Raw genomic sequence first — 25,025 nt, forward strand, 5'->3', positions numbered from 1 at the left:
CACAAAACTAATGTTTTTACCTGTTCGTAACAACACTTCAGGTGCAATATAATTGGGTGTCCCAACCAACGAATGTGCAAGACACCGCTGATGTTGGCGTGCAGCTCTCCGCTCCAATGGCTTCAATCTATCTCCACATCGACAATTAGAAGGGTCACCCCATTCATTACTGAAATCCATACTATCTTGCCGTGGATGGTCACCTATGTAGTAAGTACGTAAATAATAAATAAATAAATAAAAGCAACAAGAACAAGAGTGAGCCTAAAGACTGTTTAATCTTTTGACATCATGGTTTAGAGTTAACAGTACTCTTCCCTTGAGACAAAATAAGACACAATGTATGCCATATCACTGATGGTGTTTATTACTAACTACAGCCTGTGCTCCGAGATACTAATAGGACAAGTGTTACTCTAAGAAAAATTAGTGTAAGTTTCAGTAATTTACTCAATGCTAAATGATGATAATTAAAGTCATGAGTTCATAGGATCAGGAATTTGTTATGCAGACTGCTTCCCCTTACTATTCTGAACAAAGTTTCAAACAAATGAGATCAGTGTTTGTTCATTCAATAAATGACAACGACAAATAAGACAGGGATCTTCTTTCGGGTAGCTTCTCTGTATTGGACAAACACAACAAACAGATAGATAGATAGATAGATAGATATATCGATATATATATATATATAGCCACTAGGGTGGCTCAGGAAGACGAACTGAGGTGACATTTGTAAAAACCAGAGGGACTTAACCATTTGAAAACCAGGGCAAGACATTCCACAGAGAAACAACAGTAACAAGAGAGAAGACCAGTGGGGCTGGTAAATTAGGAGAGAATGGTGGACAATAGGAGTGGGAGCTGGTGCACCTGGATTTAATAAGCAAAAGAAGTGGTTTGCCTTTTACTGCAAATGCAGTGGGAAGATACCAGAGAGTTTGAAGAGAACGACAAGATCTGATTTATGTTTCAAAAAGAAAACACTAACTGCCATGTAGAGCACCAACTGTAGGGAGGACAAGCGTGAGGAGTGACCAGTTCAGAGGCTACCCTGACAGTAACAGTGGAGATGTAGAAAAGTGAACAGATCAAGGGTATTTTTAGAGGTGGAATAAACAGGATTTATTGATGGATTAGATGTAGACGGCGCGGGGAATAAAGAATCAAGGATAACTAAGTGGGTGGTGGTAGTGCAATTTACTAACATGGGGAAGACTGGAGGGGGAGAAATTGAGAGTTGTTTATTGGCAATGTGAACTTTAAAAGGCCTATTAGACACACACATGAACGGGAGGGGCAATTTCTAGAGAGAGAGATTTCGAAGTCACTGGAATGAAATGGCATTTAAAGCCATGACTGGATGAAATCACCTAGAAAAATACAGCTCATATTTAAACTGACTGTAATAATGATCTAGGCAGGGTGCCTGGCTGGCTCAGTCAGTAGAGCATACAACTCTTGATCTCAGGGTCACGAATTCAAGCCCCACACTGGGCGTGGAGCCTACTCAAAAAAGTAAAAAAATAAAAAGCAAACTTTAAAAAAATAAAGTACAATTTCTCCCCTCCAGTGAAGATTTTAAATCAGAAGACTGGAATAGAGCCCACGAATCATATTTTTAAGAAGAACCCCAAATATTTAGGGTGACTCTGAGGAGACAGGTTCAAGTGTCTCAGTTCTATCCACTTACTGTCAATCTACTTGGCTTCACAGAAACACAGGAGGCTAATACTTACCTGAAAAGATTGCTGTGACCCTTAAATTAGAATATATGTAAAGAACCTGGTCATAATAAGTATTCAAGAATTGTTAGATCAACTTACACTTCCATTAGCGCTTTGAAGGGATCTTGGTGAGCAGTGTGGTGTAGTAGAAATAACATGGGCCCTGTAATCAGACAAACCTGGGTTCAAAGCCTAGCCCCTACACTTCTTTTCTGTCTGACCTTGGGCAAATTGCTTCATCTAACTAAGCCTCAGTTTCTTTATCCTGCCTCACAGTGATGTGAGATTGAACAAAATCATGTACATAGAGTGTTTAAGGTTAAATAAGTTGTATAACAGTCATACCACGGAATCCTAAATAGTAGTGAAAATACATGTCATATGCAATAACACAGATCAACCTCAAATACATAAAAGAAGTGAACATAGAAGAATACATATAGAATGATTACATTGAAATAAAGTTCAAGAGTAGGCAAAATAAAATAACATTGTTTAGGGTTATAAACATTGGGAAAAGTATAGAGAAAAGTAAAGAACTGTGATTACGAAGTTCTGAAATAATGGTTACTTCTGTGGAAGAAAAAGGGGAAGCAATCCTTTAAGGGCTTCAGAAGCACTGACAATCTAGTTTTTAAGCTGAATGGTGGGTATGGGGCTTCATTTAAAAATTTTGGGGGACGCCTGGGTGGCTCAGTTGGTTAAGTGTCTGACTCTTGATTTCAGCTCAATTGTGAGGTCCCACTGAGCATGGAACCTGCTTGGGATTTTTCTCATTATTTATTTCTAAATAATGATATTTAGAAATAATCTAACACATTCTTTCATTTTATAAGTCTTGGTGTCTAAAGGATTCACTCACATTTATCCAATAGTCAAGACTGAAACCAGGACTTATGGCTTCCATCCAGTGAGAATACCTTATATCTCATTACATTTACAAGTCATATTAATATGTACAAATTTTATGGTTTTACTCACCACTCTGATAGTACTTAGAATCATGTGTCCATCTGAAGCCAGTGCAGAGGCCGAAGTCAGTCAATTTAATATGACCATCACGATCAATCAAAATATTATCAGGTTTAATATCTCTATGAATAAAACCCATTTTATGAACACTTTCAACGGCACAGGTAAGTTCTGCTATGTAGAATCGTGCCAGATTTTCTGGAAAGATGCCCATTCTAATTAATAGGCTCATCATATCACCCCCAGGAATATAGTCCATTACAAAGTATAAATTGTCCTTATCTTGGAATGAATAATATAGACGAACTACCCATTCATTGTCAGCTTCGGCCAGGATATCTCTCTCAGCTTTAACATGAGCGACTTGATTTCGAAGCAGAACATCTTTCTTTCGAAGAGTTTTTGTTGCGTACAAAGCCTTAGTATCTACTTTTCTTGCTAGACAGACTTCACCAAATGCTCCTATTCCTAGTGTCTTTATCTTCACAAACATAGACTTGTCCATTTTAGCCCTCTTAAGACGGATATAATTAGACTCCTTTTGGCAAAGCATCTTTCTCATTTGATCCTGGGCATCTTGAGATAGTCCAACCTAGGCAAATAAACTAAAGGTTAAATGAGGAATTAGCTTCTATACCAAATATTAAAAAATAGTTTGGAAAAATTCAGGCATATATTTAAAGGTTAAATGCATAATAATTTTTAACGAAGCATGTTAGAAATCTAGAATATACTTCAGAGAAAATTAATTAACACAAGTGCAGCTTAAGGGATAGTTAACAGGATATACAAAGGTGAGTTTTTATGCAGATTCTGCCGTGGAGAGCAAGATGATACCAACGGTCAGCTTCCTACTGTTTTCTAATGCACCCCAACAAAGTTCCCAATGTGCAACAACCAAACATCTGTTAACATGCATCCTCATCCATCTCCCCATGCATATTCACCCCAAATTATGTGATCAGACTACCTTTATTATATATGCTTCTCTTGTGGAATGCCTACAATTAAAATATTCTTCCTCTTTTCTTTCATGAAAAGAAATTCTTCCCTCCAGATTCATTTATTCTAAAAAACTGATGTATTAAGAACAAAAGAATGTCTTCTCTAACTTAACCACTCATTCACAGCCCATCTTTCTTTTATTTTTCTCAGGCACTAGAGGAAGGGTAGGTAGGGTGCACAGCCACCACTAACACAAAATGCAAAAGGTTTCTCCTACCATATTTAAAAAGGACAACTTGTTTGATTACAAGGTATCCTTTCGGTATTTTGGAACATTTCAAAGAATAGTCAATGTGACTTATGAAGACACCAAAAAACAGATTAAAAACAAAAGCCAACTTCTGAGTAGACATGGACTACCTGGATTTAGAAGGAAGTTTATTTTTGGCTAGTTTAATAAGAAACTAATTTAAGGGTTAAAATAGAATAGGAATGTAAGAAGTAGAGTCTAATTCTAGAAATGCAAGCCTAATTAGAATATAGCAACCTCATGCTTCTGTTAGGGTGTGCACATTTGCATGCAGTATCTTTTAAGAAGGGTGGCATGCCAGACTTAGTGTAGAACTGTTTCTCTTAAAATCTTACTTGCCTACACAGTAATGGAGGCTACAGAAGTCAGCAAAGCTTCCAACACCATAAAAGTTTAAATCAGCTATTAGTGAAAGTGAAGAGGAAAAAGGAAAAATAAACTAAGAAAATACATACAGACAGACTTTAGTAAGAAATCCTAAGAGCTAAAATATGGATGGGTCATACAGATTATCATGGTGTTTCTCATCTAAGAAAATTCAATTTATAGCAGGAATAACAATACTGTGAAATCAGATTTAGACAAATCATTTTAAAAGAATGGCTCTCGTGACGCCTGGGTGGCTCAGTTGGTTAAGCGTCTGACTGGCTCAAGTCATGATCTCACGGTTTGTGGGTTTGAGTGCGGGCGTCAGGCTCTGTGCTAACAGCTCAGAGCCTGGAGCCTGCTTGGGATTCTGTGTCTCCCTCTCTCTCTGCCCCTTCCCTACTCGCACTCTGTCTCTCTCTCAAAAATAAATAAAACATTAAAAAAAATTAAATTTAAAAGAATGGCCCTCAAATTATGTGAGGAAGTTTCATCACAAATTTAAGCCTCTTGGATTCTGAGTGAAAGTTAAATTTGTTTGAACTGTAAAATGTGACAAAAATAGTAACAATGATAGTATCACCATAATATCCAGTGAAGATATGTACATAGAATCACAACAGACTAATTTAAAATGAGTGAGCACTTATTCTTGATCTCCCTTTTAGTGGTTTAATAATTTCAGCATATTTTTCTAGTACATTATAAAAAAAATGAAATTAGATGAGGAAATAACTGAAGAGATAAGTCTTTGATACTTTTTAATAAGACCAACCAAATGAATAAACTGACGAATAAGGTCCCAAAACTACTATAAAAAAAAAAAAAAAAAAAAAAATTTCATATCAAGAGATGTACCCAGATATTTCTAGCTAGTTTAAACAGTTGTAAGAAAATGTATACAACTTAGAAAATAACCTTTGCAAAAAAAAAAAAAAAAAAAAAAAAGAAAGAAAGAAAAGAACCTTTGCTATTTCCATAAAAAGGGATTATGTACACCTAAATAGCACTCCATAAAGTATATTTTTCTTAATTTATTAAAACTTTATTACAGGAAACGGAGTAAATTTTGAAATACTAAAATAAAATGGTATAATCAAAAGTACGTTAACGTTTACTGACTTTAAATAATTGATAATGTACTTAGCTATAAAAAGAAGGAAAAAACACTGGACCGATATTTAAAAATAAACACTAAGCAAACAGGTGATCAAGTATAAAAATCTGCATTTTAAAAGGTTTTACCCGCATCATTTCATTCTCTAACTGTTTTTTCCGATGTAGCCGTTGCTGATGAGATTTGAGTACATTTTCTACGTGTTGCTCCATAAAGAATTTAAACGCCTGAGGAGAGTAACTTTGAATACGAGATTCCCTTCGCTCTTCATCTTTCTTGTTTTTCCTAACAGTGATGGGTGAAGTTGTAATCTGTTTCTTTTCTTTATCCCCACCATCCACATTTTCGTAACTTTTTTCACTCTCATCTTCCTTGGGCAAGCTGGGCTGATCCTCTTTGCTAGATTTACTGATTGATTCATATGGGGGAACAGATGGGTTTTGGTGTAGCAGATGTTTTGGGTAAGGTGGAGGTGGGCCTTGATAATTTGGAGCCTCAGCAACAGGAGGCATAACAGTCATATTTGAAGTGGTACCCTCAGAAAAAGGACTAGGTTGAACCGTTTGAATTGGCTGGGGTATCCAAGAAGGGTGTGTAGGTGCTAACGCAGTCTGTAGCTCTGGTTTTAATACACGTATACTTTTCACAGGCTGTTGAATAGGAGCTGGTGTAATTGCAGTGACTGTTGTAGCTGAGGGCTGAGAATTAGCAGAATGACTTGTTCTATTTCCTAACGGGTTATTAAAGGAATTTGACCTCACTGGTATGTTAGGTTGCCATGTGGGGATTTCATGCCCACTGCTTGGGGATGACTGGGCTGGAGCAGAAGATGACTGAGGCCACGTTGTTTGCAGTCCAGGTGCATTAATGTTATAAAGTTCCATGTTATGACTGTTTCTGTTTGGCACCATCATAGATTGGGGAATGTTTCCATTTGTATATGATGAAGGGGCAGCAGATCCCCCTGTTTGTAAAGCAGAAGAGCTCTGTCCATTAGTTGGGGTCAGAGGATACGGAGGGGGCGGCTGCCGATTCACAGTGCCAGCAGGGACATTTTGGTGTATCATAAAATCAGTTTGACCGCTACCATTCTGAATTCCAGGTCTTCCTGGTGGAAAGTTAAATTTGTTGGAACTCTGCATGATGATAGGTTGTCTGCCAACAGGAACAGAACTAATGCCTCTCTGTCCCTGATTAGGAGGATTCATTGGGGACGTGTTCAGAGGCGGTGGAGGATAGCCCTCCTGCCAGGCTCCAGGTGGAACTGGAGAGATTCGGGAGATTACATATTCCATGTTTCCGGAATAGCGCTTTGTTTGAGAGTTTGGTTCCCACGAGGGAGGAGGTGGAGTTGTACCTCTTGGAGGGGGAGTCTGGCCTCTGGGAGGTGGGGGAGGAGTGACACTCCTTACTTGAGGAGGTGGTGGGGGGTTCACCCTCTGTCCATTGCTTGGGTGGGCTTGAGCAAATGCTGTTATACCAGATCCTGACAAAGGTCTTCCTACATCTGTCTGCGAGTTGGGACTTTCGGAACGATAGGCCACGCTTTCTCCTAGTGGTGGGCCATGTCTCTGAGGAACTAAGGATTCTTTGGAACCCTTCCAGCTTTGTTTGCGGTTAACTGGTTGTTGCACACTCCCTATGGTCATAAAACAGAGAGAAAAAAAAAAGCAGGTTTTTAACATCTTATTTTTAAAAAATTAAGTTTGGAATTCTGACACAGCTAAATGGTAACTCTCTTTCAAGAATTATAAAAATCAAAGTTTAGTACAGTAGTATTGTTTTACCTTTCAAATTTTACTTATTTTGACTAGGTAATACATTTTCATGGCTAAAAATTCTAGAAGTACAAAAGAATACCCACGTCTGTCCCTTAGCCAACCAGCTTCCTTTCTTGAAGGTAACCATTATCATTAGTAAGATATTTTAGGGATACACAAGTAAATAGCATACTTCCTATTTATATTATTATGCCTACTCTTCTTCTTAAAATGTTGAAGATTCTATATATAAAATGTTTTCTTACTTTTAAAAAATGTCACCACAGTGTTTCACTGTATGGATATACCCAAATTTTTTTTTTTTTTAATTTTTTTTTTTCAACGTTTATTTATTTTTCTTGGGACAGAGAGAGACAGAGCATGAACGGGGGAGGGGCAGAGAGAGAGGGAGACACAGAATTGGAAACAGGCTCCAGGCTCTGAGCCATCAGCCCAGAGCCCGACGCGGGGCTCGAACTCACGGACCGCGAGATCGTGACCTGGATGAAGTCGGACGCTTAACCGACTGCGCCACCCAGGCGCCCCTGGATATACCCAAATTTATTTAATCAGTTTTCCTACTGAAGAATATTAAGGTTGTTTCTAGTCTTTTGCTACAAAAAAAAAAAAAAAAAAAAAAAAGCATCGAAAAATTTTGTGCAGATATCATTTCATATATATATTAGGTAGATAAATTATCAGAAGTGGCATTATTGAGCCAAAGTTTTGTCCATTTAAAATTTTAATAGATACAACTACTTTTAAATATATTTCTAAGACACCAGGGGGTAACTAGCTGAACACTAAATATAGATTTTACAGAGTTTCTCTTTACTAAAATTTCCAAATAAATGAAATAGGCAAGAAAATATATGATACTCATACCCGGCCCCCAAATGAAGTTTTTAAAATAGTCTGGATACTTGGAAAAGATCTTTAATACATTTAAAAATATATAAAATACATTTGTATAAAATTCAATATATAGAAATATTACAGAAAGATTAAGTATTTCAGTGTAAAGATGAAACCATACAAGCACTAAGAAAAAAACAAGTGAACATCCAGTAATATTGGGGTACCTCTTTTGTACCTCTTGGGAAGGTCTTCCCAGGTAGGACAAGGATAGAGAACATACAGTAAAGACTGACAGCTCTAAATACATAAAACATTTAACAACATTCAAAACAAAATAAGAAACATCTACAAATCTGAAAGGTCAATATCATCTTGGGAGAAAATATATTTGGCTTTTTTTTTCAACGTTTATTTATTTTTTTTGGGACAGAGAGAAACAGAGCATGAACGGGGGAGGGGCAGAGACAGAGGGAGACACAGAATCGGAAACAGGCTCCAGGCTCTGAGCCATCAGCCCAGAGCCCGACGTGGGGCTCGAACTCACGGACCGCGAGATCGTGACCTGGCTGAAGTCGGACGCTTAACCGACTGCGCCACCCAGGCGCCCCAAGGAGAAAATATATTTAATAACACATATGAGAAAAAAAAGGTAAATGTTCAGAATGTACAGTTTAGGGGCACCTGGTGGCTCAGTGGGTTAAGCCTCTGGCTCTGGATTTGGGCTCAGGTCATGATCTCACAGTTCGTGGGATCAAACCCCACATCAGGTTCCATGCTGACAGCAAGGAGCCTGTTTGTGATTCTCTCTCTCCCTCTCTCTTTTCCCCTCCCCCACTCTCTCTCTTTCTCAAAATAAACATTAAAAAAAATGTACAGTGTAACAGTCTATTTCAGCTAGACTGGGCAGCATACTGGGTCTATGACTTGAGGAAAATCATCACTCTGGGCAACCTAGGCAAGTCCTCTGGCCTCCAAGCTCAGTCACACCTTCCTCAGAGAGTCAGCTGAGGCTAAAGACAACATGTATTCACTCCACCGGCTTTTACCAGTTAAATCAGAAGTCTCTGCAACCTTCAAGTACACTGCCATCTCTGTTCTGCACCTCCCATAAAGCTCTCTGTGTTCTCCCACTTCCCAAACCCTCCCACTATTGCCCTCCAACAAATGCTCCTATATCATAACCTCTGCCCCAAGCTTTCCCACCACCTCCTTAAAGTTGGTTATCTTCTGCTGACATTACTTTCTTTTCGGTCCTTTGCAATTAACAGGTTTTCTTTAAAAAATGAACTGAGCTAAAGATGGGATTCTACCTCTTATTATTCCTTCACACTCTTTGGACGCTCATGCTATCTGGGCGGCCACGTTCATTCCTCTCACTTAACGAACTCCTACTTGTTCATCCTCATTCACCCACAGTTTTGACACCTGGTCTACCCTAAGCCCTGCCATCATTCTGTAACTTCAGCATCCACAAGGACGGACCATCCATCACCCTCACCTCTCAGTTCCTTGGTCTCCTCCCCTCGACTCTACCTCAACTATCATTCCTAAGATAACATTTCTAATTTTGATATCATCCATATCTGCTTTTTTTAAAATCACTTCTTTGAGGTTTATACTCTTGGACCACAACTCTCCTTTCCTATTTAACTACTACTACAAGCATTCTTCAACCCCATTAAGACCTCCATATTAATCCCTACTTCATTAATCGTCTGCTTTCTTTGTGATACACTTTAGCTATTTTGTTTTTATTATTTTTTTAAGTTTATTTATTTTTGTGCATGTGAGAGTTGAAAGACAGGATCTGAAGTGGGCTCTGTGCTGACATCAGAGAGCCCTATCCAGGGCTCAAACCTACGAACTGTGAGATCATGACCTGAGCCAAAGTTGGACACTTAACTGAATGAGCCACCCAGGCACCCCCACTTTATCTAATTTAAATCCATGGCCCACTACTTCTTACTTTCCTCTGTATTCCCTTTTCTCTTCTCATTTCTATTCATTCATTAAATTTTTATTGAGCATCTAATTAATCTAAGTACAGTGGTGAACAAATAATATCCCTGGCCCCATGGAACTTTCATTCTTGGGGGAGAAGACTGACAATGATAACAAACAAATAAATAAACAAAGTAGGGGTGCCTGGGTGGCTGAGTCAGTTAAGCTTCTGACTCTTGGTTTCAGCTCAGGTCATGATCTCACAGTTTTGTGAGTTCAAGCCCCACATCAGGCTCTGAGCTGGCAGTGTCTCCCTCTGCCCCTTCCCCACTCACACTGTCTCTGTCTCTCTCAAAATAAATAAATAAACAAAAAATAAATGAACAAGGTAATATCTGTGTATTGATAAATCCAATGAAGGAACCATAAATGGTGTCAAATGATAGAGAGTAACAGGACAGAAAGGGATGACATTCAGAACAGAAAAGGCTCCACCAAGCAGATGAATTAAGAGTAGGCAAAAGTCCTAAACTGGGAGCTTGGTATTTTCCAAGAACAAAAAGAAACCCAGTATGACTGGAGAGAAGCAAATGAAGGGAAGTGGGGTACTGGATAAAGTCTGAGAACATCAAGGCCATCAAGAGGTGTCTGGAAGGAATGAAACGCCACTAAAGGTAGAGGAGGAATATGCTCTGATTAAGAATTTAAATTATAAATTACACTTTTATCAACATTCTGAACTCCCTTTATCGATCTTATTTGTACCTGTTTAGAACTCTACTCACAGATGATTCCAGTTACCCACTTTTTTCTCACACCTGCCAGAAAAGGTGGAGCAAAGTGCAGATTGATTCCACGATAAATTCAACAATCAGCATCATCAAATGGCTTTAGCACTGTCAGGAAATTCTACTGATTCTTTTGGTCTCCACTACAACTCTCCCCTGTTCTGAGTCTCCTCAAATCACCTGTCCCATTCCTCACACACCACTCCAGACAAATGACCTGATTTTACACTTCAGAGAAAGCTGAAGGCATCAGAAAGGAACTCCTTATCTTCCCTACATCACCTAAGCCTGTTTGTTCTCATTAAAGCAAAATGGTTGTTTCTCTTCCTCTGTAATATGCTAACAATCTAGGGAGGGGCAGTGAGAGAGGGGGACAGAGGATGTGAAGTGGGCTCTGCACTGACAGCAGCAAGCCTGATGTGGGGTTGAGCTCACCAACTGCAAGATCATGACCTGAGCCAAAGCTGGACAATCAACCAAATGAGCCACCCAGGTGCCCCGAGAGTTGATACACTGAAATGATTCTAAAATAATACTATTAAGAAATGAGAAAAAGAATGTCTGATTAATCACCTGGTTTCAAGCTGGCATTGAGAGGTCTGGCAGCTGCTGCAGCCATCTGTTCCCGGCGAGGATCTTGGTAACTCATTTTACTAATGAATTCAATTGCTGCCTCTATACTTCTGTTGTTAGTTTTCTGAAGAGCTTGTATAACCATATCCTGGTATGAAGTTTAAAAAAAAAGACACAACGTTTGAATCTGATAATTAATTAAGAGGCAAAGAGCACTATGAACTCCACCAGAGAAATTCATAATTAGGAATAACAGGGCCCCAAACCATATGAATGTCCTGTTTGTAAAACTACTACAAACACCCATACAATCTCAAAGTAAAAAAGAAAATAAATATTCAAATCTTTCACATGTTTAATATTTTCACCTTTATGTAACATATTAAAATTTCTGGGGCAAACACAGTAACATAACTGATTATTTCCCATTCTTAATTTCATCCTTACACAAAGAAGACTGTCAGATTGTTAAAAATGTATCAAACAAAATACTGGAAGCCACTCTTTTGTATTATTAAAGTATTTTAGTAATCACTTCTGTCACTGTCTTTACTAGTAAAAGAGCTATATAGTTTTTGCTTCTATCCTTAGAGCTTCCATTTTTAGCGAACCTTATTTACAAGGACATATATCTAGAACAAATGGTAGGAAAAACACTTAGACTGCATATAATTATGTGATGAAGACTTTAGGAAGCTGTATGGTATGATGAAAAAGCAGAGAGTTTGGAACTAAACAAGTGAGTTTGCGTTCCAGCAGCCTCACATTACTATGCTTTTGTTTTTTATGATTAGAAGCAAAAATACATTCCAGTGATTGCGTGGCCCACTTTAGAACTGTATCAACTTTGGAAAATTATTGAACATTTCAAAGCTCAATTTCTTCATCTGCAATACACTCACAGTGTTGATGGGAGGATTAAATAAGAAAACACGCAGGGTGCCTGGGTAGCTCAGTTGTTGAACATCCAACTTTGGTTCAGGTCATAAACTCACAATTGGTGAGTTCGAGCCCCACATCAGGCTAGCTGCTGTCAGCGCAGAGCCTGCTTTGGATTCTCTACCCCTCCCTTGCTCGTGCTCTTTCTCTCTCAAAGATAACTAAACATTAAAAAAAAGAAAAAAAAAAAAAAAAAAAGAAGGGCACCTAAGGGGTGGTTCAGTCAGTTAAAGCATCCGACTTCAGCTCAGGTCATGATCTTGTGGGTTCGAGCCCCACATCAGGCTCTGTGCTGACAGCTCAGAGCCTGGAGCCTGTTTCAGATTCTGTGTCCCCCTCTCTTTCTGCCCCACCCCCACTGTGCTCGGTCTCTGTCTTTCAAAAATGAATAAACATTAAAAATATAACATTTAAAAAAAAAAGAAGGGGCGCCTAGGTGGCTCAGTCGGTTGGCGTCTGACTTCAGCTCAGGTCACGATCTTGCGGTCTGTGAGTTCGAGCCCCACGTCAGGCTCTGGGCTGATGGCCCAGAGCCTGGAGCCTGCTTCCGATTCTGTCTCCCTCTCTCTCTCCCCCTCCCCCGTTCATGCTGTCTCAAAAATAAATAAATGTTAAAAAAAGAAATTTAAAAAAAAAAAAAAAAAGAAGAAAACCTGTAAAAGCACATAAGCACAGGGACTGGAGATCAGATATGGGTTGTCCTCCTGCCCTGCTCCTTGCCCTTTGTATGTAAACCTAAATTATACACTAACATGCAGAAAATATATGGACAGGCTTTTTTCAAGAGGGAGGCACATATTTACTTGTCATAGAGGAGCTAGTATTTCAAACAATATTTTAAAGTGAGAAATGGCTTAGTAAGGCTAATGGGTGAACAGACTGCTGACAGACAACCCTCCTAATGAAACGACTAGGGTGAGACCAACCAAAAAAAAGGTTGTGGCAGAGACTTGCTGCCTACTCAAGATCCATTTTCCCTTTCTTGGAAAAAGTTACTGATTTTGTTGGACGAAGTCTTCCTTATAGCTACAGTGGCCACGTGACAATTCTGACAATGAAACAAAAACAAGGATTTGTGGAAGAGTGTTGCTATCCCTGATTTTAGGTACTGGTACTTCCTGTATCCTGTTTTGTAGATAATAGATACGACATCTGTGCTAGAGCATGATGCCACCAACAAGGAAAATTCAAGAAACTCTTAAGAATCCTATGTTCTGACATCTTCAAGAGACTGAACCAATACTAGCTATATAAACTGAGTCACTATTTTGTTTAAATCATTACTATTTGGATTTTTGTTAAAAGCAACCAAACTCAATCCTTAACTGATACAAAAGTTACAGTGTGATCACATTTTATGCCAATCAGACTTCTGCAATTTTGTAGTGAGACACAAAAGAATTAATAAGTTTCACTTTGTGTACAACTTTAATACAAATCACCCCAAATTAAAAATCAGCAGGGAGTGCTTAACTTCTAGCTAAGCCATACACAAAAATAGATTCAAAATGGATGAAAGACCTAAATGTGAGCCAGGAAACCATAAAAATCTTAGCACAGGCAGCAACCTCTTTGACCTCTGCTGGAGCGACTTCTTACTAGACATGTTGCCATTGCCAGAGGCAAGGGATATAAAAGTCAATATGAACTATAGGGACTTCATCAAGATAAAAGGCTTCTGCACAGCAAAGGAAACAATCAACAAAACTAAAAGGCAGCCCACAGAAGGGGAGAAGATATTTACAAATGACGTATCTGATAAAGGGTTAGTATCCACAATCTAGATCAACTCAACACCCAAAAAAAACACAAATAATCCAGTGAAGAAATGGGCAAAAGACATGAATAGCCACTTTTCCAAAGAAGACATCCAGATAGCTAACAGAAACATGAAACAATGCTCAATAGTTCATCATCAGGGAAATACAAATCAAAACCACAATGAGATACCACCTCACACCTATCACAATGGCTAATATTAACAACACAAGAAACAACAGGTGTTGGTAAGGATGTGGAGAAAGAGGAACCCTCTTGCATTGTTAGCGGCAATGCAACTGGGGCAGTTACTCTAGAGAACAGTATGGGAATTCTTAGGGACGCCTGGGTGGCTCAGTCGGTTAAGCGTCGGACTTTGGCTCAGGTCATGATCTTCCAGTCCATAAGTTTGAGCCCCACATTGGGCTGTGTGCTGACAGCTCAAAGCCTGAAGCCTGCTTCAGATTCTGTCTCCCTCTCTCTCTGCCCCTCCCCTGCTCACTCGCTCTCAAAATAAATAAACATTAAAAAGAAAGGAAGAGGGGCGCCTGGGTGGCTCAGTCGGTTAAGCGGCCGACTTCGGCTCAGGTCACGATCTCACGGTCCGTGAGTTAGAGCCCCGCGTCGGGCTCTGGGCTGATGGCTCAGAGCCTGGAGCCTGCTTCCAATTCTGTGTCTCCCTCTCTCTCTGCCCCTCCCCCGTTCATGCTCTGTCTCTCTCTGTCTCAAAAATAAATAAAACGTTAAAGAAAAAAAAAATTAAAAAAAAAAAAAAAGAAAGGAAGAAAAACAGTATGAAAGTTCAAGTTAAAAATAGAATTACCTTATGATCCAGGAATTGCACTACTAGATATTTACACAAAGGATACAAAAATACAGATTCAAAATGCACCCCAATGTTTATAGCAGAATTATCAACAACAGTCAAACTATGGAGAGGGCCCAAATGTCCACCAACTGATGAATGGATAAAGATGTGGTATATGTATACAACAGAATATTACTCAGCCACCAAAAAGAATGAAATCTTGCCATTTGCAAGCACATGGATGGAACTAGAGTATATTATGCCAGGCAAAATAAGTCAGTCAGAGAAAGACAAATACCATATGATTTCACTCATACATAGAATTTTAGAAACAAAACAGATAAACATATGGGAGGGGAGAAAAAAAGAGAGAGAGAAGGAAACAAACCATAAGAGACTCTCCCCCCCCCCCCATAAGAGACTCTTAAAGACAGAGAACAAACCCGAGGATTGATGGAGGGAGATGGGTGGGGGATAGACTAGATGGGTGATGAAGGAGGGCACTTGTTAGGATGAGCACTGGGTGTTGCATTTAAGTAATGAATCCCTGAATTCTACCCCTGAAACCAACAACATTGCACTGTATGTTAACTAATTAGAGTTTAAATAAAAATTTGCAAAGAAAAATAAATCCACCAACTGATGAATGGATAAAGAAGTTGTGGTTTATATATACATTGGAATACTACTTGGCAATGAGAAAGAATGAAATCTGGCCATTTGTAGCAATGGGGATGGAACTGGAGAGTGTTATGCTAAGTGAAATAAGTCAGGCAGAGAAAGACAGATACCATATGTTTTCACTCTTATGTGGATCCTGAGAAACTTAACAGAAGACCATGGGGGAGGAGAAGAGGGAAAAAAAAAGTTACAGAGAGGGAGGGAGGCAAACCATAAGAGACTCTTAAATACTGAGAACAAACTGAGGGTTGATGGGGGGTGGGGGAGAGGGGAAAGTGGGTGATGGGCACTGAGGAGGGCACTTGTTGGGATGAGCACTGGGTGTTGTATGGGACCCAATTTGACAATAAATTATATTTTTAAAAATATAAATAAATACAAGAAAAGAAAGATAAATAAATAAAACTGGTTAGGCCAAATGAACTATATTCATGCTACTCTCCCACAGCAGTGTCATCTCACTTGGTAAGAAAAACTGGCACCCAACATCCTTTTTCAATATTGTGGGAACCATATTCTTGTTAATTACACTAGAATTTTAGCTGGTGATTATTATGCTGGCTTTTACTTTTGAAAAGTTATTGCTATATGTCAAAATATTTTTTACATCTGTTAACAGTATTGACCAAAGTTCCAAAAGTGGAGTGTTAGTACCAGTGTGAAAACAGCACTCTCATATCAGTAACTTTGGAATAGAAGTTTCATGTGATAGGAAACATTGTGTCCACATTACTAAGGTTTTTTTCATGCTTAGAAGCAAAAATACACCCCATTGATTATAGATTTACGTGCTCCAAGAATGCATCAATCCTGTTTAACATTTATTCCTACAAAGAACTTAATCTCAAAATATTTGAGATTTTTAAAAAATTTTAATTATATGAGAAAGAGTGGGGAAGGGGCTGAGAGAGAGGGAGACAGGGCATCCGAAACAGGCTCTGTGCTGACAGCAGACTTGAACTCACAAACCGTGAGATCTTGACCTGAGCCGGTCGGACCTTTACTGACTGAGCCACTCAGGCGACCCTGAGGTTTTAATCTTAAAGACCACTAGAAACATACTCTCAAAAAATTGCAACAGCTTTGAACCTGGTGTAAAGGAACAGATAGGATTTATGAAATGATAAAATAGTGAGGTGAAAACTGGACAAAAATTTTAAAGCACCAAGTTAGAAACTTAAACAAATTCTTCAATATAAAGAGAAGCTATCAGAATGAGTGATTTCAAGGAGGCAGCAGAAAAAAATTGCCATACCATATTCTCTATATCACCATGGAGATAAATACTACTCTAACTTCATTATTTGGACAAATGAGGATTGACAAATGCCTAAATGCTTTTAGTAAAGCAACTTTGCTTAAGGGATTATTAATGTCAATAAGGTGACAATTTTGAAGCGTGTGGTGGTAATAAAGCTAACATATCTTTGTTACTGTAAAGTAATGATTGTTATTATTGCCAACAAAGAATAGGCTATTGACCTAAATGAAGTTAAGTCAAAGAAAGACTTAATACCATATGATTTCACTTATATGTGGAATCTAAGAAACAAATGAATAAAGAAAAAAAAAAACAACAGACTCTTAAATACAGAGAATTGGTGGTTGCTGGAGAGGAGGTGGGTAAGGGGATGAGCAAAATAGATAAAGAGGTACAAGAGGTACTCACTTCCAGTTATAAAATAAGTAAATCATGAAGAGGAAAAGTACAGCATAGGAATATACTCAATAATATTCTAATAACATCGTATGAAGACAGATGGTGACTACACTTACCACAGTACGCAATGCATAATGTATAGAATTGTCAAATCAACATGTTACGTACTTGAAACTATTAACACTATATGCCAATTACACTAAAAAAAAAAAAATAGAGCATTAACTAATGCTTTAGATTTCTGAAAACAGTTTACATTACAGAAAGAATTTTTAAGTTCCTTAAAGGAATAGACCATGTTCGATATGACTCATTCTGCTGACTGAATAGTTCACACACAGTAAGAAATACATAGCTACTAAGGTGACTTCTCTGACATAACTCATTACTACTTAAGAGTCTTTATAGCCATGTGACTTTCTAAATGCTCCTTTCCTAGCAATATATAAAGGGAAAGAATAAGGTCAACGATTGCCTTCTGGCTAAGGGATTAGGGAAAAAGTACTCTGGAGAAACTCCATGTGAGCCATTTCCTTAATTCTCCAACTACTAACCAGGAAAACATCACAGGTCCTCTCCTCCTCTCTCTCTATTTTCAGGTACAAATTTAGTATTTTTAGAACCCGTAAGCATAAAAATGATAGTAAATAATATTAACAAATGGATGAACAGAATAGGCCAGAAAGATTCATCTTTTTTCTCCATGGTTTAAGTGGAATCTCCCTTTTAAAATTCTTTACTATAATGCATACTTAAGTTCTGAACATTAGAGATATCTGAAAATGTTACCAATATTAAGAATTTGAAAGGTAATTATCTTTATGTAGTGGAGCTAAAAATAATTTTTGTTTCTTCTTTACATTTTTAAATTTTTGACAGGAATAGGTACTTTTATAATCAGTAAAAAAAGTTACTGTAACTTTAAGGAAAACATAATACTTGATCATTCACATTTACATTTTCCACGGGCAATTTGTATCCAAAATGATTTCTGCCACCTAAAATATTCACAGAAAGTATGTAATCATGCAAAATAAATTTTGTTAATAACCGAAACAAAATATATATGTATATGTATATGTATGTATGTGTGTGTGTATATATATACATATATATATGTTTTTCATAGCATATATATATATATATATATGAATTCTAAAGGTAAATATTAAAGACTTGGCCTAATTTACATGAACTGAAATTTCATTAAAGTAAAACTTAGAAGAGAACTCAGTGATTCATTAAAAAGGAACAGCATCCCAATCACAGGGGTCCCAGAAGACGAAGAGAGAGAAAAAGGGGTAGAAGGTTTATGTGAGCAAATCATAGCAGAAAACTTTCCTAACCTGGGGAAAGAGACAGACATCAAAATCTAGGAAGCACAGAGAACTCCCATTAGATTCAATAAAAACTGACCATCAACAAGACATATCGTAGTCAAATTCACAAAACAGACAGACAAGTAACGAATCATGAAAGTGGCAAGGGAAAAAAAGTCCTTAACCTACAGGGGAAGACAGATCTATCACAGCAGACCTGTCCACAGAAAGGAGTGGCAGGATACATTGTGCTGAATTAGAAAAATATGCAGCCAAGAATTCTTTATCCAGCAAGGCTATCATTCAAAATAGAAGGAGAGAGGGGCGCCTGGGTGGCTCAGTCGGTTAGGCCTCCGACTTCGGCTCAGGTCATGATCTCGCGGTCCATGAGTTCGAGCCCCGCGTCGGGCTCTGTGCTGACCACTCAGAGCCTGGAGCCTGTTTCGGATTCTGTGTCTCCCTCTCTCTCTGACCCTCCTTCATTCATGCTCTGTCTGTCTCTCTCTCTCAGAAATAAATGTTAAAAAAAAAATTAAAAAAAAAAAAAAAAAACCAAAAACAAAATAGAAGGAGAGATAAAGAGTTTCCCAGACAAACAAAAACTAAAGGAGTTCCTGACCACCAAACCAGCCCTGCAAGAAATTTTAAGGGGGGGACTCCCTGAGGGGAGAAAAGATGAAACAAAACAAAACCAAAAGCAACAAAGACTAGAAAGGACCAGAGAACATCACCAGAAACTCCCAACTATATAGGCAACACAATGGCAATAAATGCGTATCTTTCAGTACTCACCCTAAATGTCAATGGACTAAATGCTCCAATCAAAAGACATAGGGCAACAGAATGGAGGAGAAAACAAGATCCATCTATATGCTATTTACAAGAGACCCATTTTAGACCTAAAGACACCATCAGATTGAAAGTAAAGGGATAGAGAACCATCTATCATGCTAATGGTTGCCAAAAGAAAGCCAGAGTAGCCATACTTCTATGAGACAATCTAGATTTTAAAAAAAACAATTTTTTTTTCAACGTTTATTTATTTTTGGGACAGAGAGAGACAGAGCATGAACGGGGGGAGGGGCAGAGAGAGAGGGAGACACAGAATCGGAAGCAGGCTCCAGGCTCTGAGCCATCAGCCCAGAGCCCGACGCGGGGCTCGAACTCACGGACCGCGAGATCGTGACCTGGCTGAAGTCGGACGCTTAACCGACTGCGCCACCCAGGTGCCCCGAGACAATCTAGATTTTAAAATAAATTCCGTGGGGCGCCTGGCTGGCTCAGTCGATTGAGCGTCTGACTTCGGTTCAGGTCATGATCTCACGGTTTGTGAGTTCAAGCCCCACATCAGGCTTTGTGCTGACAGCTCAGAGCCTGGGGCCTGCTTCAGATTCTGTGTCTCCCTCTCTCTCTGCTCCTCCCACGCTCACACTCTCTCTCTCACCTTCAAAAATAAATAAACATTAAAAACAAAATTTAAAAAAATAAAAAAAAAATAAAGACTGTAACAAGAGATGAAGGGTATTTTATCATAATTAAGGGGTCTATCCCCCAAGATGACCTAGCAATTGTAAACATTTATGTCCCCAACTGGAAGCACACAAATACATAAATCAATTAATCACAAACATAAAGAAACTCATTGACAATAATACCGTAACAGTAGGGAACTTCAACATCCCACTTACAGTGGACAAGATCATCTAAGCAGAATATTGAGAAGGAAACAACGGCTTTGAAGGACACACTGGACCGGATGGTCTTAACAGATATATTCAGAACATTTCATCCTAAAGCAGTAGAATACACATTCTTCTCAAGTGCACATGGATCATTCTCCAGATTAGATCACATACTGGGACACAAATCAGCCCTCAACTAGTACAAAAAGATCGATATCATACCGTGCATATTTTCAATGTTTATTACTGAGATAGAGACAGAGCATGAGTGGGGGAGGGGCAGAGAGAGAGAGGGGGGACACAGAATCCGAAGCAGGCTCCAGGCTCTGAGCTGTCAGCACACAGCCCAATGCAGGGCTCGAACTCACAGACCGGGAGATCATGACCCGAGCTGAAGCCAGACGCTCAACCGACTGAGCCACCCAGGCGCCCCAAGTGTTCATACTGTGCATATTTTCAGACCACAACGCTATGAAACTCGAAATCAACTACAAGAAAAAATTTGGAAAGACACAAATACTTGGAGATTAAAGAACATCCTACTGAAGAATGAGTGGGTTAACCAAGAAGTTAAAGAGGAAATAAAAAAGTATATGGAAGCCAATGAAAATGATAATACCACAGCCCAAAGCTCTGAGACACAGCAAAGGTGGTCACAAGAGGGAAGTATATAGCAATCCAACCCTTCCTAAATAAGAAGAAAGGTCTCAGATACACAACCTAACCTTATACCTTAAAGAGCTAGAAAAAGAACAGCAAATAAAACCCCAAACCAGCAGAAGACAGGAAATAATAAAGATTAGAGCAGAAATCAATGCTATCTAAATCAAAAAAATAGAACAAATCAATGAAACAGGAGCTGGTTCTTTGAAAGAATTAACAAAATTGATAACTCCCCCAGCCAGTTTGATCAAAAAGGGAAAGGACCCAAATAAATAAAATCAAGAATAAAAGAGGAGAGATCACAACCAACACTGCAGAAATACAAACAATAGTAAGAGAATATTATGAGCAAGTATATGCCAATAAAATGGGCAATCTGGAAGAAATGGACAAATTCCTAGAAACATATAAACTACCAAAACCGAAACAGGAAGAAATAGAAAATTTGAACAGACCCATAACCCATTAAGAAATAGAATTAGTAATCAAAACTTTCCCAAAAAATAAGAATTCAAAGCCAGATGGCTTTCCAGGGGAATCCTACCAAACATTTAAAGAAGAGTTTAACACCTATTCTCTTAAGCTGTTCCAAAAAATAGAAATGGAAGGAAAACTTCCAAACTTTCTATGAAGCTAGCATTACCTTGATTCCAAAACCAGACAAAGACCCACTAAAAAGGAGAACCACACACCAATTTCCCTGATGAACATGTATGCAAAATCCTTGACAAGATACTAGCTAATGGGATCCAACAATACATTAAAAAAATTATTCACCACAACCAAGTGGGATATATACCTGGGATGCAGGGCTGGTTCAATATCCACAAAACAATCAATGTGATATATCACATCAATAAAAGAAAGGACAAGAACCACATGATCCTCTCAACAGATGCAGAGAAACCATCTGACAAAATACAGCATCCTTTCTTGATAAAAACCCTCAAGAAAGTAGGGATGGAAGGATCATACCTCGAGATCATAAAAGCCATATATGAAAGACCCACCATTAATATCATCCTCAATGGGGAAAAAATGAGAGCTTTCCCCCTAAGATCAGGAACACGACAGGGATGTCCACTCTTGCAACTGTTATTCAACATAGTATTGGGAAGTGCTCACCTCAGCAATCAGACAACAAAAAGGAATAAAAGGCATCCAAATAGGCAAAAAGGAAGTCAAACTTTCACTCTTCACAGACAACATGATACTCTATATGGGAAACCCAAAAGATTCCACCAAAAAACTGCTAGAACTGATCCGTGAATTCAGCAAAGTCACAGAATATAAAATCAACGTACAGAAATTGGTTGCATTTCTATACACCAATAATGAAGAAGCAGAAAGAGACATCAAGGAATCGATCCCTTTACAATTGCACCAAAAACTATACAATTTTTATGGATAAACCTAACCAAAGGGGTGAAAAATCTATACATTGAAAACTATAGAAAGCTTATGAAAGAAACTGAAGACACACACAAAAAAAGAAAAATATTCCATGCTCCTGGATAGGAAAAACAAATATTATTAAAATATCAACATTACCCAAAGCAATCTGTATATTCGATGCTATCCCTATCAAAGTAACACCAGCATTCTTCACAGAGCCAGAACAAACAATCCAAAAATTTGTATGGAACCACAAAAGACCCTGAATACCCAAAGCAATCCTGAAAAAGAAAACCAAAGCTGCAGGCATCACAATCCTGGACTTTAAGACATATTACAAAGCTGTAATCATCAAGACAGTATGGTACTGGCACAAAAACAGACACTTAGATCAATGGAACAGAATAGAGAACCCAGAAATGGACCCACAAACGTATGGCCAACTAATCTTTGACAAAGCAACAAAGAATATTCAATGGAATAAAGACAGTCTCTTCAGCAAGTGGTGTTGGGAAAATTGGACAGCGACATGCAGAAAACGAACCTGGACCACTTTCTTACACCATACACAAAAATAAACTCAAAATGGATGAAAGACCTAAATGTAAGACAGGAAGCCATCAAAATCCTAGAGTAGAAAGCAGACAAAAACCTTTCTGACATCAGCTGTAGCAACTTCTTAACACGTCTCCAGAGGCAAGGGAAACAAGAGCAAAAATGAACTCTTGGGACCTCATCAAGATAAAAAGTTTCTGCACAGCAAAGGAAACAATCAACAAAAGTAAAAGGCAACGGATGCAATGGGAAAGGTATTTGCAAATGACGTATCAGATAAAGCGTTAGTATCCAAAATCTATAAAGAACTTATGAAACTCAACACCCAAAAAAACAAATAATCTCGTGAAGAAATGGGCAAGAGACATGAATAGACACTTTTCCAAAGAAGCCATCCAGATGGCTAACAGATACATAAAAAAAATGCTCAACATCACTCATCATCAGGGAAATACAAATCAAAACCACAATGAGATACAACCTCACACCAGTCAGAATGGCTAAAATTGACAACACACAATTCTGGGGCGCCTGGGTGGCTCAGTTGGTTGAGCTTCCGACTTTGGCTCAGGTCATGATCCCACGGTTTGTGAGTTCAAGCCCCATGTTGGTCTCTGTGCTGACAGCTCAGAGCCTGGAGCCTGCTTCCCATTCTGTGTCTCCCTCTCTCTCTGACCCTCCCCCTGATCATGCTCTGTCTCTGTCTCAAAAATAAATAAACATTAAAAAAAATTAAAAAAAAACAAAAAAACACAAGAGGGGCACCTGGGTGGCTCAGTTGGTTAAGCATCCAACTTCGACTCAGGTCATGATCTCACAGTCCATAGGTTGGAGTTTCCTGTCGGGCTCTGTGCTGACAGCTCAGAGCCTGGAGCCTGCTTTGGATTCTGTCTGTCTGTCTGTCTGTCTGTCTGTCTCTCTCTCTCTCTCTCTCTCTCTCTCTCTGCCCCTCCCCCACTCACACTCTCTCTCAAAAATAAACATTAAAAACTTTTTTAGAAATAATAAAAATAAATTAACAACACAAGAAACACCAGATGCTGGCAAGGATGCAGAGGAAGAGGATCTCTTTTGCACTGCTGGTGGGAATGCAAACTGGTGCAGCCACTCTGGAAAACAGTATGAATATTCCTCAAAAAGCTAAAAATAGAACTACCCTATGACCCAGCAATTGCACTACTATTTATCCAAGGGATACAAGTGTGCTGTTTTGAAAGCGCACATGCACCCCAATGTTTATAGCAGCACCATCGATAATAGCCAAAGTATGGAAAGAGCCCAAATGTCCATCAACAGATGAGTGGATAGAGAAGATGTGGCACGTATATATACAATAGAGCATTACTCGGCAATCAAAAAGAACGGAATCTTGCCATTTGCAACAACGTGGATAGAACTAGAGGGTATTATGCTAAGTGAAATTAGTCAGAGAAAGACAAATATCGTATGACTTCATTCATATGTGGAATTTAAGATACAAAACAGATGAACATAAGGGAAGGGAAATCAAAAATAATATAAAAACAGGGAGGGGGACAAAACATAAAAGACTCTTAAATATAAATATCAAACTGAGGGTTGCTGGAGGGGTTGAGGGTAGAGGCATGACTGAATGGGTAAGGGGCACTGAGGGAGACACTTGTTGGGATGAGCACTGGGTATTATACATAGGGGATTAAACCCTGGAATCTACTCCGGAAATCATTATTGCACTATATGCTAACTAACTTGGATGTAAATTAAAAAATAAAAAATGAAATAGAACAAAACAAAATAAAACTTCTAAATTCCAGCAGATTGAGCAACATGTAAATTTTTAGTTTTGTGAATGTGGGCCTGAATGTGATGTGAACATCGTTGCTTAATGAAACCCTATTATACTTCTTCCTCTGTAGTACAAACTTTAATTTCAAATGTTTCGAGCTGTCATTTCTATACAGCTCCCCAAAGCTCCTACTGCAGGCAGAGAAGTCCCTACCTACTCTGTCTTCCCCTGTGGCTTTCTTCAACAGCACTTACATTCTGACTTCATGACTTGACCTTTTAAGTCCCAGAAACCACAGAGAAAACTAAAGAAATAGTTATTTGATTTTGTTTTACTAATTAATGGAATTGTAAACAACATTCTTTGCTGACAGAGTATACAAATTCGTATACATGGTTAAATTGTCTCAAAGGAATTATTTTGCCAGAAGATCACCTACAAAG

At 38.6% G+C, this 25,025-nt stretch overlaps 1 protein-coding gene across 2 annotated transcripts in view; it reads right to left on the reverse strand.

Annotated features, from left to right (window-relative positions):
- The window catches only part of LATS1 (large tumor suppressor kinase 1), a 51,755-nt gene that overhangs the window by 6,301 nt on the left and 20,429 nt on the right, over nucleotides 1–25,025 (reverse strand). For both annotated transcript variants that reach the window (XM_030316572.2, XM_030316573.2), the window contains exons 3-6: nucleotides 11,358–11,505; nucleotides 5,566–7,076; nucleotides 2,709–3,291; nucleotides 21–203 (exon numbers count right to left, since the gene is read on the reverse strand). In XM_030316572.2, coding sequence (XP_030172432.1) covers nucleotides 21–203; nucleotides 2,709–3,291; nucleotides 5,566–7,076; nucleotides 11,358–11,505 — 2,425 coding nt within the window. The remainder of the gene's footprint in view (nucleotides 1–20; nucleotides 204–2,708; nucleotides 3,292–5,565; nucleotides 7,077–11,357; nucleotides 11,506–25,025) is intronic.

Source organism: Lynx canadensis, chromosome B2 (genome assembly GCF_007474595.2).
Source record: "Lynx canadensis isolate LIC74 chromosome B2, mLynCan4.pri.v2, whole genome shotgun sequence".
NCBI classification, from domain to species: domain Eukaryota; kingdom Metazoa; phylum Chordata; class Mammalia; order Carnivora; family Felidae; genus Lynx; species Lynx canadensis.